Below are 16,415 nucleotides of genomic sequence, written 5' to 3' on the forward strand. Positions count from 1 at the left end.
ACCGCGAAATTGGTTAACTGTAAAGGAAACGCAAATTAATCTGTTGATAACATGACAATCATAATTATTATTATTTTTATTCAACATTTAACAAAATTAGGTTATATCTAAATTAAACAGATAGGTGCAAAAATAGTTTTTATTTAACTTTATTGATTATAAACGGCCTCTGCAAACGCGTTAACCTCATCAACATCTTCAATTGGTCTTTCATAGTACTTTGCGAAAACTAATGAGTCGCCGCTCCAGCCTGCCGTGCGTTTTATAATGTCTACAGAAATTCCCTTGCGACTGGCAGCAGATGTTGATGCATGTCGAGTGCTGTGGGCCGAAAATGTCGTCACATCTACGCCGCTCTCCAGGAGTACTGATTTAATCCAGCGGCTTATAGTAGATGAACCAGCGTTATGTATTGGATTTTTTGTGGTTAAGAATATTTTTTCTGTATTAGCGCGATCTCAATAAGCTTGAGTTATGTGTATATATGAGGTTAGCGTCTTTGCAGGACAGATTTGTTCTTTATGAGGAAAAAAAGGCACTATTAATCGAGGCATCTGTCGGCAGGGAGTAGATGTTTTTATGAGATCGTTAATTATTATCTCAATGTAGGACCCTTTTATGTTAATGTTAGAAAGGCGTATTAGAGACAGCGTCTGGACACGTTGTGCCGTCGACAACGCAAGGAGAGCTGCTAATTTTTTGGTAATTTTTATTAAGTTTAATTCATGATTTGGGTACCAATCGGCCAAAAAATTAAGTACTAGATTAGGGTCCCAAGTGGATCGGTACCTAGGTAAAGAGGGTTTTGTTTTAAAAACGCCTTTTAGAAATCTACATATCAAATCATTTTCACTAATCGACTTTCCTAAAATCAATCCAAGTGCTGACCTGATGGTATTCAAACTTGAATAATTCGCTCCATTATTAAATTCTAATGTAAGGAATTTTAATATATTTGGAATATTTTTATCGTAACAATCAGTTTTATTTATAGTGCAATATTGCCACCATTTTTTAATTGCCATATTATATTGTTTTTGCGAGTTTTTAGCAAGAGAGGAAATCATTATTTTTATTGTATCTTCTGTTAATGCTTGTCGTATGAAGGCTTCCCTGATAATAGCGACGAAACCAGGGTAAGACGCTTCCACAACGGGTGGCAGGTCCTGAAAGGAGACACCAGTAGGTCAGAATCAGGTGCAAAATAAATAGGTTCAGACTGAGATAATTTCAAAAATAGTGGGTACCATGGCTGGCTAGGCCAAAAAGGTACTACCATTATGCCTGTTGCCTCGTCAGTTATTATTTTTTGTAGACTTTTTAGGATAAGCGAAAAAAGGGGGGAAGGCATAAAAAAAATAAGGGTTCCAGTCTAGGGTAAATGCGTCAATATCATATGCTCCCGGGTCCCTTTTCCATGAAACATACTTTTCACATTTTGCATTCAGCCTAGTGGCAAACAAGTCTATTTCGGGTTTGGAAAGTATAGATGTAATTCTATTGAATGCTCTATCCGACAAACTCCATTCCGTATCAATGTTAAGCTGACGAGATTCTTCATCTGCCTCCTTATTTTCCCTTGATTTTATGTAGGAAGCGTGTATATGTAGTTGGCGTTCTTCACACCATTGCCACATTTTTCGTGTAATGTCATTTAAGTGGGGATATTTTATGCCACCATATTTATTAATGTATGCAACAGCTGTAGTGTTGTCAATACGTAATAATAATTCTTTTTTATGTAAGGACTTCGCGAAACATTTAAGTCCGTTAAAAGCAGCTATCAATTCTAGAGTATTTATATGTTTATCTGTCTCTTGTGTATCCCAGAAACCCCCAGTTCTTTCTCCATTACAATACGCAGCCCAGCCTGTCAACGATGCGTCCGAAAATATTTCCAATGTATATTTTTCTGCGCGTATAAAGTTACTTGAGGTCATAATATTTATTTTCCACCAGTCAAAATCTACTTTAAGATAAGGTTTTAATACCATTAAACTATCGTAATCTTCGTTGCAATTGCGCAGAGCCAGCATTTTTTCTCGTTCCAGGCGCTTGGTGTATATCCGCCCATAGGCTACCGCTGGACAGGATGAGCATAGTACCCCCAACAGTTTAGCAAAGTCCCTGATGATAAATACTTTTTTATTAGATATTTTTGTCAGGAGGTCTAAAGTTTTTCGTCGTTTATCAGAAGGTAAACGTAAACACATGTTTTTCGAATCTAAATCGAAACCTAGATATTTTTGGATCTGTTTTGGTATTAATTTACTTTTTGTATAATTTACTATAAAACCTAGCTTTTCGAGAAGACCAATCGTTTCTGTAACACAAGAGACGCATTCCTTATAGGAATAGCCAATACATATGATGTCATCTAGATATATAGCTAATATATGACCTTTTTTCTGAGAAATGACACAACTGGTTTTAATAGTTTTGTAAAAACTAGTGGCGCTATGGACAAGCCAAAGGGTAAGCATTGAAATTCGTAAGTAACGTCTTGAAATTTAAATCTTAAATATTTCTTGCTTGAATCATGAATGGGAATCAAAAAATACGCATCCTTCAGGTCTATAGTAGCCATGAAACAACCTCTAGTCATAAGCTTCGTGACAGTTCTTATGTCTTCCATTTTAAAATGGTTAGGACAAATAAACTTGTTTAAGTTTTTTAAGTTTAGTATAAAGCGATATGAGCAGTCTGGTTTTGGAATTAAAAATATTTTTGACAAAAACTGACCAGGTATAGCGTTCTTGCATTCCACTATAGCTGCTAATAATTTTAATTTATGTAATTCGAAATGAATTTGATCTATTTCCGACTGATTAAAACTATTATTTTCAGGGGCGAAGTTTTGAGTAACCTTACTTTCGAACGGAATGACAAAGCCTGTTACATATTCTAATATTACGGGATCATCTGTTATCAAACACCACTGGTCTATAAAAAAACGTAATCTTCCCGCATGGGGAATTACCTCCATTAAGTCTTGGTTGACTTGGGAGTCTGCTTCGCTGGCCCCCGCGGTTGGCGGTCTACTGCTGATGCCGATTGTGGAGGGCGGCGGTTTGACTGCGTCGGGTAGCGGTTTCTCTGCCCCCCCTGTCGGTAGCCACGCTGAGCTTGTGCCCGGGGTGGGCCCCTCCAGTTTCCCTGTTGAGGATGTGTACGAGTGTTTGACGTATCCTTTCTTTTTATTTGCAAGCCCGACATTTCAGCCGTTTTTGACGCCTTAATTTTTTCTCCGAGATTCGCTCCAAATAGGTATGTGTCTCGTTTAGCGTCTGCGATCATACCTACAAACTTTTTATCAAGTGATGTTATCACCATTCTTCGTCTTGCTTTAGTTTGTTCGTTATACAAGTCTAAAAGAATCTGGCTGGCTTCCGAGATTTTTTTTAAAATGTCTAGCTTTTCGACATTGCCTTCAATAACATCTGTAGCTAAGTATGTTAGCTTTGATATACCCAAGCCGAGTTGGTTTTGTAATCTTTCTACTATCTTGTCTCGATTTTTGGAAGAGTCACTTAGCGCTGGAATAACTTCCGGGTTTAACAGAGGAGCTTTTGCTAAACGAAAATTATCAGGTATTAACGAGCTGGCCAAAATCTCTTGTTTTCGATCCTTGCTTAGACCATCTACGAGCACGCGTCCCCATCGACTGGCAATCTCCTCCTGTATTTTTGGACCTAGGACTTCCTCCTTTCCTTTTGGGTCGCCCAGGGCTTCCAGGATTTCTGTCGGTAAGGCTGGCGCCTCCGCGCTCGTACTGGGCAAATTATTGTCCAACGTTGTACCCTCATTATATGTAACATCAGCACTAGGAGCCACAGAAAGATTTTTTTCTCCTATGTTATCATCATTCTTTGCACTGGCTTCGATAGATTTTTCCGAACCCGGTATGGACACTATGTCTTCATAATCAGGCGTATTATTTATCTCCGGGTATCTATACTGCTCGGCATCGTAGTATTCATCTGTAAATATAATATTTACCAATAAACCTCCCACAGGAGGTAGATATAAGTTTAGCGTCACGGGGCGTAAACACGTTACGACACTGGACGAAATAAGGTATCATCCGTGTTCACGACACGACATGTAACCCAATAATATCATAAAAGGTCAAGGAGTAAACACGTTACACCATTAGACTACAATAATGGTATCAGCCGCGCACACGGCGCGGAGAATAACCATAAAGCTGAAAAAAATATGTCATTAGGTAGATACCTACCTAGGTTGTGGTTACTGTTATTCAACAGTTCCATATCTTTTTATAATAATAAAAAAATAAGTGGGTAGACATTAATGTCTAACTTTTTCTATGTTGTCTACTCTTTTTATTTATTTTTTCTGTTTATTATGCAATTTATTAAACTCATTTATTAGAAATTACTTATACAGTATTTTTGGTAGGTATAAACCCCTAATAATAACTCACTACCTAGCTAATGAGAATGAGTAAGTAGTAATTACTGACCTTCACTTGACGATGACGACGAATCCGATAAATAATATCTTTTTTCACGCCTTCTTTTCTTCGATCGATGTGATTTTTTATCTTTGTGTTTCCTTTTTCCCATATTTAAGTAATATTTTACTAGCTTTTGCTATTAAACAACACTAAGAATGAAATTCGTTTATTTTTTATGTTGCAATGCCCGCACAAAGAAAGCGAATGACAGCTGATCGAGGCGCGGGCCGGTGGCGGAGCGAGGGAGGGGGTATGGTGTCAGTTTAATGTTTTTTTTTTTTACATTATAGCTCTAAAACTTTGTGATGCCCAGTAGATTGAAAAGTGAACTACATAGTTAATAATGAATCTTGAGGATGCAACGTTGTAGTATAATTAAAATTTTTGTTGAAAGGATTGAAGCAAATGAAGTGTTTGCTTTCAGCTACTGTTGCAAACTAAAATATAACTTTTCCTCAGTAGTTATGTGAATGGTTTACTAATTTTAAGAGCTTGCTAAGACAAAAAAAACGGATAAGCGGTAGGCAAGGTCTCATTGACTTGTACGCCACTTACCACGATTCTGAAACCAATTAAAAATAGAAAGAATAGGAAATAGGCGTGATCTGAAATATTTATTTGTCCGTTTAACGTTGTGTGTTGTTATGTGTGTTGTACTTCTAAACATAACAAAACATAAATAGCCTATATATGTCCCACTGCTGGGCACAGGATTCCGGAGGAACCGGAGGGGCTATGGAGCATACTCCACCACGCTGCTCCACTACGGGTTGGTGGAGGTATTTTTATGGCTAATAGCCGGTTCAAATATACGTCCATATTATATGTCCCACTGCTGGGTACAGGATTCCCCTCAATCTACCGGAGCCCCCTCCGGTTGGTTGATTGATGGAACATACTCCACCATGCACGCTGCTCCACTGCGGGTTGATGGAGGTGTTTTACGGAGTGCTTTCTGTTACACCAACGTGATAGGTGATGAGTCGTATCGCTGTCTATATAACAGTCGTGTGTGTTAGTAAAAACTACACTTCAGGTCAAATAATAACTCATTGGTGCAAGCCTGGTTCTGTGGTGTGGGAACCCGTAGACTCACAAGTGCTGCAACAATCATCTACGATAGATGCTGTGGCCAATGATGATGATGATGGTTCTGTGGTTTATTGAATCCGCTAATGTTCATAGAACAACACGGACCTCTTTGGCTAGATGCGTCAAGGTCACGATGGTTGCCATGGTTACCCCCACCACGCACGGCACGCGAGGCACAAGCCCCGTTAACTCTGTATCCGCCTTTAGAGAAGTAGACTACAATATTAATTACCCAAACCCGTCTTACCTGTCATCGTTTTTTATAAAAACCTCAAAATTAATTCAAAATCAGACATTTAAATTATGTAAAGCCTACTTACTGACAGCCCATTAACTTACAATTTGCATGAAACGACCCAAAAGGATTTCATAATACAAAAATAATATTTTTTCTTCGCAAGGAATGTCCTTATCAATCGTTAGAGTTATTTTTATACCTACGCGGTTCTTTTTCGCGTCCGATTTCTTTGTCCAATTTTCTTTATTACAGATAAATAAAACTATCGGGAGAAATGCTGTAACCTTTTTTTAGATTATTACCAATTTGGCTTTATGCGTGTAATTCTTGGAGGTAGCAGTAGATTTTTATGTTTATACCAACTGTTTCCTTCTGATAGAACTAAAAGTTACGTGTGTTTATCGTTGTAGAGTGAATGTTTTAGCTCTGTTCCAGGCCGTCATATTGTAGGTAATTCACAGGTAACGCTATTAGGATTAATTGGGTATTTTCCAACTAGTAAATCAGCAACAAAAAGCAGCAAATGCTGTCAGACGTCGGGGAAGGCCACGGAAAAGATGGCGCGACGAGATAGACCGCTTCTCGAAACGGTGGCGCGAGCAAGCTGGGGACAGGGAAGAGTGGAAGAAGGGAATAGAGAGCCTTTGCCCTGCAATGGGACATTGAGGGCTATTAATAATAATAATAATAAATCAGCACCTTTTTACGTCAATAACAAAAAAAATACGCTTTATAATCGTGATAAAATGTGAAACTTATTGTTGTATTTAAATTAATTAAAATTAGTAAATAAGTCAAAAAAAGTTATAAGTAAAGTAAGCTTTTTCTTAGTTTTAGACATGTAGTGATATTATAATTAACGTTTCATATTTAATTTTTGACCCAAAAAACTACCCAATTGAATACCTAGATAGATTCTTGCGAGTTATATCTACGTTAGCGAGCGGTGAACGCCAAAATTGAGATCAGTTTTTTCCTATTATATTGTTTTTAACTTAACATAAGTCCACGACTATATCGCAGTCAGAGATACAACCATCGCAAGATGAACTAAGTACCCACACCTCACCAAGCTTTGTGGTGAGCCGTATCGCCGTCTAGAATGGTCGAGCCAACTGTGTTAGTGAAAATTGCACTTAAGGAAAATAAATAGCTCATTGATTCAAGCCGATGAACCACAGCACTACTGTAACTCTTACTTATCATTTTTATCAATAATGAAATTATATTGTTTCAGAGTACCAACTCCCCGCGGGTCGGTGTCGAGCACGGGCAGCAGCGCGGGCGCACGGTTGGCGCGGCTGCTGACACAGGGCGTGCGCGGGGCGCCGGACGAGGGGGCCGACACCCCGCGTCGACTCAGCTGGGAAAGGTACACACTGCTTACTTATTAACGTATTAATAGCGAAACGAAAATAAATTTGACGTGACTTTTGATGTCGACGGACATAAATAGAACAGACATAAAATAAAATAATATCTATTAATATTATAATTATTTTATATTGCCTGCCCTATTATATTCTTTTATATGTACTTATTCTAATACATATCATAAAAGAAACAAATATAGGTACTTCCCGTTGCTGAGCACAGGCCTCCCCTCAATCAACCGGAGCGGGAAGCGTTTTATTCTAATAATAACAATGGCCCTGATTCCTGCACCTTCTAATTTTATTTAAGATACGTATTAACGTATCGGGTTCTGTGATGCGCTGTGACCGCCAATGTTTCATAATGGGAACAGTAGGAGTCGTATCAGTAAAAAAGTGCAAAAGTTATGTAAATAGAATTTTATATCTTAGTCTTTAGGCAGGTAGGGTCAGAGTACAAAAAAGAACAATTTGAAAAAATACAGCAGCCAGCGTCCTTACTGTTAAAAAGTTTTTACAGCAGGAACATTCGCACTTTGAAGACATTCCTGGGAACGGTACTGGCGCTAGGATAAGCGCAGATAAACATTGTATGGCTTTCGGTCGTCGCCACTCGTCATAAAAGTAACTATGCATACCCCGCTTATTTACCGATACACACGCTCTATAGTTCATCATATGAAACTCGACTCAAACTCGAAAATATCTTTATTCAATTGGTGACATAGTTACACTTTGAATCGTCCTTTACAGATTGTATAAACATGCCTAGGTTTTTTTGTTTCATCTGCCAAAAAATATCGCAGCTTCTCCACTTGTATAGCCGAAGAGAAGTTAACATAACATAACAGCCTATATACGTCCCACCGCTGGGCACACGCCTCCCCTCAATCAATCGGAGTGGGTACGGAGCATACTCCACCACGCTGCGCGCTGCTCCACTGCGGATTGAGGTATTAGCCCGGGACCAACGGCTTAGCGTGTCTTCCGAAGCACGGAATCTTACTTTTTCGGACAATCAGGTGATTCAAACAAAGGACAGTCTCACAAAGTGATTTCGACATTGTCCCCATCGGGAATCGAACCCGGACCTCAGATCGTAAGCCCAACGCTCTCGCCACAGAGGCTGTTCGAAGAGAAGTTATGCAAGAAAAATCTCGGCGGTAATATAATTTCAGTTATATTGTTTCGTGTTCATATCCGAGTTATAGTTATTTTTTTACCATGAAAGTACAAAGTGACTAGAGTTAAAAATGAACTCACTGGGTAAGTAGAGCATATGGCATTCCATTTGCTTCGATCCTGACACACTTCTCTTGCTTCCCCCACATTCAGCCGGTTTAGACTAGATATAGAGTTACAAATAAAACCCATTTTTACGGCATTATTTGATAATATTCTTAAACGCTTTTTCCTACTGCCTCAAACTATTGGAAGCACGAAGGCTAAACCATCCGAGGTCAAGCTACATCCAAGCAAAGTTACCCAATAAACATTAATTAAAGTTAACTGTCGGTTATTTTCTGTGGTGAGTAAAAGTTAAGATTACGTTGCCGTAGACCGTGGCTTAGGAAGGGTCAACTAAGGTGTTTTTAAGGCCACACGCGAGAGACCCCGACGCGTGTAAGCAGTGTACACGTTAGCTATGTCGTAATAAAAGTCGAGAAAGGCATTGTGTTGTCACCCAATATGATAGATTATCTATTTAGACATTCCCGCCTTATAGAGCAAACCACGTAAATTTTAAGAATCGCATTTGGTTGGAATTTATGTTATCTCGCAATAGACGCGTAGATACTCGTAGTTTCAATTCAGGAAAAAATGTGTTTTGATTTTTTACCCGAAATGAAGTTAAAAAATGGAAAAGGGAAGGGGAGGCCTATGCCCAGCAGTGGGATCTTACAGGTGAAATTAACTGACAGAAATCGGGGTTTTGTTGAAGAAAATTAATTACTTACTTGAGAATGAGATTTTTAATAAAGGCGCTGACTTGGTTTTCACTTTTAGGCGATGTTATGTGCATCATTATCTCCTTAGTGTTATGCTGTAAGTCAGTCAGTCAGTAAGTCCGTCCGTAACCTTTCGCTCGTGTATACAAGGTGTTAGTGATATCGTCACGAAAACTGAGGGATGACTCAGACCATGATTCTGAGTTAATATCAAGTGGAATTTTCTGTCGCAAAAAGAAAAACAAATGAAAATATCCACTTTATATGTACTCAGAATCATGGTTTGAATCATCCCACAGTTTTCATTAGGATGTCACTAACACCCTGTATATAGTATTAAACAGAACGACCAACTCAGTACAATTATTGATTTTATTTCAATAAGATAACATTGTACAGTCGTCTCAATGCTCGGTAAAAATTATATCTGTCAAAATACGTAAGCTAGTGTTGTGACGTTCATTAGCATAGTGATGTACCGGTCGATCGATTCTTTTCTATCTAACAATAGATTTTAATCAAGTAAGAGTGTGAGAGTAAAATAGATTGCTATAATTACGTATTTGGGAGACAAATCCGCCACAGTTGTGCTTAGGCGGAGATTAGCGCGCATTAACGCGGAGTGTGCCGTAATTAACGATTTCACATAACGTCTTCACCATTTAGAAACCATTTTGTTTTCTACGGTATTAAATGTTATGGGTGTTGGCACCCTCGCTATGTAATTTTCGGTGACAATATATGACATAAGTGTATCCACACTACTCTATGATCGAAATATATTTTATGTCATAGATAAACTAAGCTAAATGTGCTCTACACATTTTTGTCACTACTTGAAGGTCTAGAGAACCTATTAACAATAAAAAAAATCATAAACCCATCCTATTTTATTCAGGTTTACTCTGAGTCTGAAGCATTTTTTATTACTACCTATTATGAGAAACTTAGTATAAAATAGTTTTGTAAAGGATTATTTACGTTTATTTGTAACATAAAATACAGAAACTTAGTAAATACTTTTGTATGGGAATGTATATTTAACCAATAGTGTAGAGAAAATATACTATTACTTTACGTCTTGTGGCACAAATAAAATGAAGCCTCAGAAATAATGATAAATGAGAAAAAGACTATTTTTTTACGTTTTACACTGAATGCGCACGCCATCTAGGTAACAGATAAGAACTAGACTAGGTTCCCTACATCCTTAAACTATGCACACTTCGGACACTCCATACGAGTACAAAAAACGGGGAAAGTTACCATTCTAAACGTAGCATTATCCTTCATTTATGTGAGTATATTCTTCTTCTCTTTTATCGTGTGGGTTGTGAGGTGAATTACCAACCTCATCAACCCTGGTGTCAGGGTTATTATTAAACCGCCAAAGGCTGTATTGAGGCGATATGAGAGCCTCAGCACTCCCCTTTTGTTTACGAGGCAAATATACAACAAGAGAAGTCGAAAAAAAATTTAAACGATAGGTTGATAAGCAGTCATCGCATGGTTCATCATAATATGTCTTAAGACTAATACCTGAAGAGGATTTATCTTATTAATGATAGCATAGCAGAGCCACAGTTAGTTCAAGTAAACGTAACTAAACTATACTGTATTGTGTATTGATTATATAAAGTTCTAGACACGTTTTAGAACCCTAAGAAAACCCAAAGAATATATAACTTTTACTTTTTTATTTGAATCAGTTAACTATTGACAGCAAACTAAACGTTGACATTTATAACACGAGCGTGGTAAACGAAGCGTAAAATTTAACTGCCGAAAGTGGATGAAAACGACCGAAATGGGCCGAAAGTTGCCAAAAGCGACCCGAATCGTGCTCCCGGGACGAATCATTTGGCCCAGGGACGATTTATGTAATAGTTAGTCCGATTCAAACATATTTGAGATTATTCCTCGTACGGTCACGAGCATTAATATGCACTTTGGTACCATGTCACATTAACTTTTTTGACAAATTGTACTGTAAGTCTCACTAAACGTCAAATATGTTAGTGCGACAGAGTCCTAAAGTGGGTACATTATATTGCTCATGACTGTACAACTAGTTTTTTACTGATGTTTTGGTGAGTTAGGTACATTCTTTGTAGAAGTTAGATTGATAGATAGAAGTTCTAAACATGAACGTAGCCTACATTTATTTTATTTATTTTCTGCTATTGGAGTAGGTACGTAAATTGATGAACTGACCGGCTATAATTAGAAATGTACATATATACATAAACAGCCTATATACTTCCCACTGCTGGGCACAGGCTTCCTCTCGATCAACCGGAGAGGGTATCGAGCATACTCCACCACGCTGCTCCACGTACAAATGAAAAATGACCATGTGCATTAGAAATGTACTTTTATTAATTGTATTTTGATATATGTAAGTAATTGATTTCATTTAAATTTTCTATATTATGTGAATTTAATAATATGAATGGCATTAACTATCTAGTCGTCTAGTCGTAAGGTAGTCGTTACATGAGCCATGTCAGGGGCCCGTGGGTTGATGAGGCTGGTATTCCACCTCACAATCCACATGATAAGAAGAATATTAACGTTAATAATAATAATAACTCATTTTTTTATTGCACAGATTATTATTTCATATTTTAAACTAAACATTGAACTGTAATATTCTTTCATCAGAGAGTTTTAAAAAGACTTAAATTGAAAAAATATTCGTAGCATACGTAACACATCATAGCTATTCGTAGCATCGTAGCAGAGCGTAGCACAGCATAAATAACGTACACTTTGTAAAGTTTACATACTCGTACATAATATTGATAGACTAAAGAAGGAAAGGAGAAAGGTAAATATAAAATAATACATACATCCTCAAAGTAGGATATGTCCGGAAATCTTCCTATTTTTCCCAATTACACACACATAAATAAAATCAAACCTGCAGTCCTTAAAATATCTAGACTATGAAAAGAACTAATAAAGTAAATTAATTTCTACGTACTTCTAACATGAAGTTACAACTTCAGCAATTAGCTTTCTGGTAGTTAATTAATTAGGTGAACTTAATTTGGACTTCGTTTAGATAACTCTACTTAGAGTTACGAACTAAATTCAGCAATCTAATTTTAGCTCTTTAGCAAGTTATTGGGGCTGATTCTGGTAAACGAAACATAACTTTAATTTTGTCTGACAGTTTTAAAAATAGTGGCATCCTTTATTTAGAATAAGTACGAGTACAAGACAGAGATAGCATTGGAACTGGCAATCCAAATTTAAAAGTAAGTGTGCATGTATTAAAAATAACTAAATGTTAAGTTTTATCGGTCTATTATAACTCGGTGAAAAGTGGTTACTTTATTCAGTATACCCCAATTGGGAATATTGTCGTTAGCTTATAATATTTTTTATCACATTTTAAGCAACTTAAGGCACTGCCTACTGAACCTTACCAAATCCCCTGGTAGTTGCGGCTTCCAAATACATCCCGCTTAGGGACGGTACTGAAAAGTATCGTCGTCCGAAGGACGTAATATACGATCCCGACGACCCGATTACTCTAGCCATAGAGGCAGCCAATCAGCTCACGACACCAAACACTTCAGGACCCCGATACCGACCCTGCCGGCGTGGTCGACGATTTCCCTCAATCAGTGCTTATCCCTATGGACACACTAGGGTCGATTAATTCTTTCAAACATTTTCTCTCATATGACGCCCTGAGTCGAGGATCATGCCCAACTGGGCACCCGCACGCCTGTTGTCTTAAACGTTGTACTGGGTGAGAGCCTTCAGCGCTCCCCATTTGTCCAGCCAAGTAGTTAATGCCATCTGCGGCAAATCTACAATAAGTTACGTCAAAAAAAAACTGAACCTTAATAATATACCCAAATCACGAGCGAACATTAACCGTCCAAATCCATTATTAAATGTAAATATGACAGAATATAAATCAAAATTCAGCTCTCCTAACTGAATCATGATTGCGACTGCTTTAAATACATTCAGCCATATTGAAACAAGACAGATTTTGATTGTATTAGCTCGGGCACGTAAATCAGTTGACACTTTGGCTGTACAAGTTTGTGTCAACGAGGCTCGGGGTAACTAAGTCAATCTTAGTTTTGTAAAGTTGGCATGATGGGCCTATTTCAGACGACTGCTATTTTGAATTAATGATTAACACGACTTTAGAATTACTTTAGTATACCAACATGAGTTGCTTAAATTCATATCTTTTTATTTGATTTTTACAAAGTATTGAAAAAACATTAGGCGGTAGTTTTATGCGCAAGAGAGTTCGACAAAAAGTATATTTATAAAAAAATTAAGTGTCGTTTCCTATTGAATAAATATATTTATGTGTTTGCCCAAATTCGGGAATTAATATATTATACGTCCAAGTATAGGTGGTAGCAGATTACTCCATGACACCAACAGTGAACAATATCCTCATCAAAATTCTTATTATTTCATCATCTCCCTAGCATTATCCCGTTTTTCACAGGGTCCGCTTATCTGACGATTTGACAGGTCCGGTTTTTCAAATTCTTATTATTTACATACATATACACGCGCCTATTTCCCACCGGGGTAAGCAGAGACTATAGAATTCCAATTGCTTCGATCCTGACACACTTCTCTTGCTTCCTCCATATTCATCAATCGCTTCATACACGCACGCCGGTTCTGAGTAGATCGTACTAAACCTTTTCAAAGGACATCTCTAATTAGGTCAATGTATTGGTCAATGTATGTCTTTCTCTGCCAGCCCTACCATCAACTTTCGCTTTATATACGCCTTTCGCAATTCTCTATGAATTTGTTATTCTTATTATTTAATAACTTAATTATTATTTTACAACTTTTTTGTGCATCGTTTGTTTTTTTGTGATGTGTAATTTGATTAATGACATTGTAAATCATTTTATTATTATTTCATAATTAATGTACGTAATGATTGATATTTAAATTATTAATTTTATTTTACTATTTGCATGTTATAATTTGAATAACTAAAAATGTAGACCAAATGTTAAATTCTGAATATCTGTCAATTTTTATTGCGAATAAATGATTATGAATTAATAATCATATTAAATGGGGTATCGATATCAAAAAGATAATTTTATAAACCTTATCGTCGGAACCATCTCTATTGCAAAACCTCCAAATTGTTTAAGTCGAGTGTTTATCTTCCTCGTTGTAAATTATTCTGTTATATCAACTTTAGCTAATATTCACATTGATTGCTTTGCGTTCAAGAAGGACTTGAAAATTCGATTTTCTTTAAAAAAATATTGGTGTTACTTTTGCATAATAAACGCAAGCAGTTCTAGGGACCAAAAATGAATCTACTCATGAAAAATAACAGGGTGAATTTTTGAAAGTATAATTTTGATGGCGCATTTTTTAACAGGTAAGGTTTTTAAATAAGTGTTTGGTCTTTGAGGCTCTTATATTTGACCCCGATACTGACCCCACCGGCGTGGTCGACGATTTCCCTCATCAGCGCTTATCGCTATCGACCTACTAGGGTCGATTAATTCTTTCAAATATTTCTCCTCTCAGACTACGCCCTGAGCCGAGGTTCGCGCGCAACTGGGCACCCTCAGGCCTGTTGTCTTAAGCGTTGTACCGGGTGACAGCCATCAGCGCTACCCATTTGTCCGGCCAAGTAGTTAATGCCATCTGCGGAAAATCTACAATTAGTCACGTCGAAAAAGGCTCTTATATGCGACACTTAGAAAGATAGGAATACTTGGGAATAACCATCTGGGAATCAGTATTTTAGGCATCAAATTATTGTTTTATTTTGTATTGCAATTTATTTTAGATATTTTTGAATGTGAGTTTAGGAAAACATTGCGAAAAATGATCTGCCGAAATTCATAACACTCAAAAACTTACTGAAAAGTTATTATCGCGACAAATATCACAAAGAAATATTGATTTATCGGCTCGTATGGAAAGGCATTCTCGATCGTACGTCCCATTCGGCATTCAAATTCGCCGTCACACGGCTCATCGAGCCGTAAACGCGGAGCTACCCAAATTGAATCATAACATAGACGTACCAATATCCACGGTTATAGCCTTCGTATTTCTACCTTGTTTCTAAGGGCCCGAAGAGCTAAATCATATTAGGTTGATTTCAATAAAGTGGAGTGCTTCTATGCTGGTCTGGAAGCGAATAAAAACATAACAGCATCAGTCCTTTATCCCCGAGGAGGAACGGCAGAGGTGTAAAGCATATACACGCAATTTTAATCTTCTTCTTCTATCCGTGTGGGTTGTGAGGTGGAGTTTCTATCGTGTAGGTTGTTCCAACCTCATCAAACCTGGTGCCAGGGTTACAATTAAGCCGCCAATAGCCCCTGACATGGCTCATGTAACGACTACTTACTTACATCAGTAAGTAGTAACCGGGACCAACGGCTTAACGTGCCTTCCGAAGCACGAATCATCTTACTTTCGGACAATCAGGTGATTAGCCTGTAATGTCCTAACCAAACTAGGGACCACAAAGTAATTTTTGTGATATGTCTCTACCGGGAATCGAACCCAGGACCTTCGGATCGTGAGCCCAACGCTCTAACCACTTGACCACGAGGTAGGTATTTTACTAGAGCTTTTATGTATGTATGCAACTTTTATCATAATTATACAATCTTAAGAGCCTAGCCTCATTAAGTCACTCGGGCTACAGTTGACCGCGTCTGACCGTTGACCGGGAACCGGACACCGGATCACCGATCTGGTTACCCGGACCGCAGATAACTAATGAACAGTTGCTAAATACAGTAATGTTAAGCTGTTAATACATTGTCACGCACGGAGATTTAACTTGCCTAATTAATAATAATAAAAACACTTTATTGCACACAAAGTAACAACACATTTATAGGATAACCTTATTCTAAGGCGGGAAAAGGCGGCCTTATCGCTAAGAGCGATCTCTTCCAGACAACCTTCGGCAGAGGATATAGTACACTACAAACAAAAAAAAATCAATAAATAATAATAAAAACATAAACAAAAATAACATGAAGAATATATGTAATTACGTTATTATGTAATTACATTGAACTGAAAATGTAGTGGCAGTTGCTTAGATGGTTCGGACAAGGAGAGAATGAATGAAAGTAGACTTAAAAGATTTATGATGCGGATATTAGGTAAAGCCGTGGTAGCTCAGTTGGTAGAACGCTTGCCTCTCACTTTGAGGTCGCAGGTTCGAATCCAGCACAGGCCTAAACCAGTGATTGTCGAATTCATGTTTAGATCATAAATGATTATCA

General features: G+C 37.6%; 2 protein-coding genes across 2 annotated transcripts in view; one reads left to right on the top strand and one right to left on the bottom strand.

The window, feature by feature from the left end:
- LOC126369199 (uncharacterized) overlaps positions 1–16,415 on the top strand; it is a 279,281-nt gene that overhangs the window by 122,170 nt on the left and 140,696 nt on the right. Inside the window, exon 4 of the mRNA XM_050013497.1 lies at positions 7,048–7,182. Coding sequence (XP_049869454.1) covers positions 7,048–7,182 — 135 coding nt within the window. The remainder of the gene's footprint in view (positions 1–7,047; positions 7,183–16,415) is intronic.
- LOC126369251 (uncharacterized) lies at positions 1,040–4,590 on the bottom strand. Its single transcript, XM_050013595.1, has 3 exons — positions 4,487–4,590; positions 2,981–3,980; positions 1,040–1,166 (listed from the first exon to the last, which is right to left on the bottom strand). Exons 1-2 carry the CDS (start codon positions 4,587–4,589, stop codon positions 2,986–2,988), a joined length of 1,098 nt encoding a protein of 365 aa, XP_049869552.1. The 5' UTR covers position 4,590; the 3' UTR covers positions 1,040–1,166; positions 2,981–2,985.

This window comes from Pectinophora gossypiella, chromosome 8 (assembly GCF_024362695.1).
Source record: "Pectinophora gossypiella chromosome 8, ilPecGoss1.1, whole genome shotgun sequence".
Lineage (NCBI taxonomy): Eukaryota > Metazoa > Arthropoda > Insecta > Lepidoptera > Gelechiidae > Pectinophora > Pectinophora gossypiella.

Excerpts from the sequence above, each read along its gene's own strand:
- LOC126369251 (XM_050013595.1), bottom strand. The coding sequence starts at position 4,589 with ATGGGAAAAAGGAAACACAAAGATAAAAAATCACATCGATCGAAGAAA. Across the intron at positions 3,981-4,486 it reads GTCGTCATCGTCAAGTGAAG|ATGAATACTACGATGCCGAG; the intron begins GTCAGTAATTAC and ends TTATATTTACAG.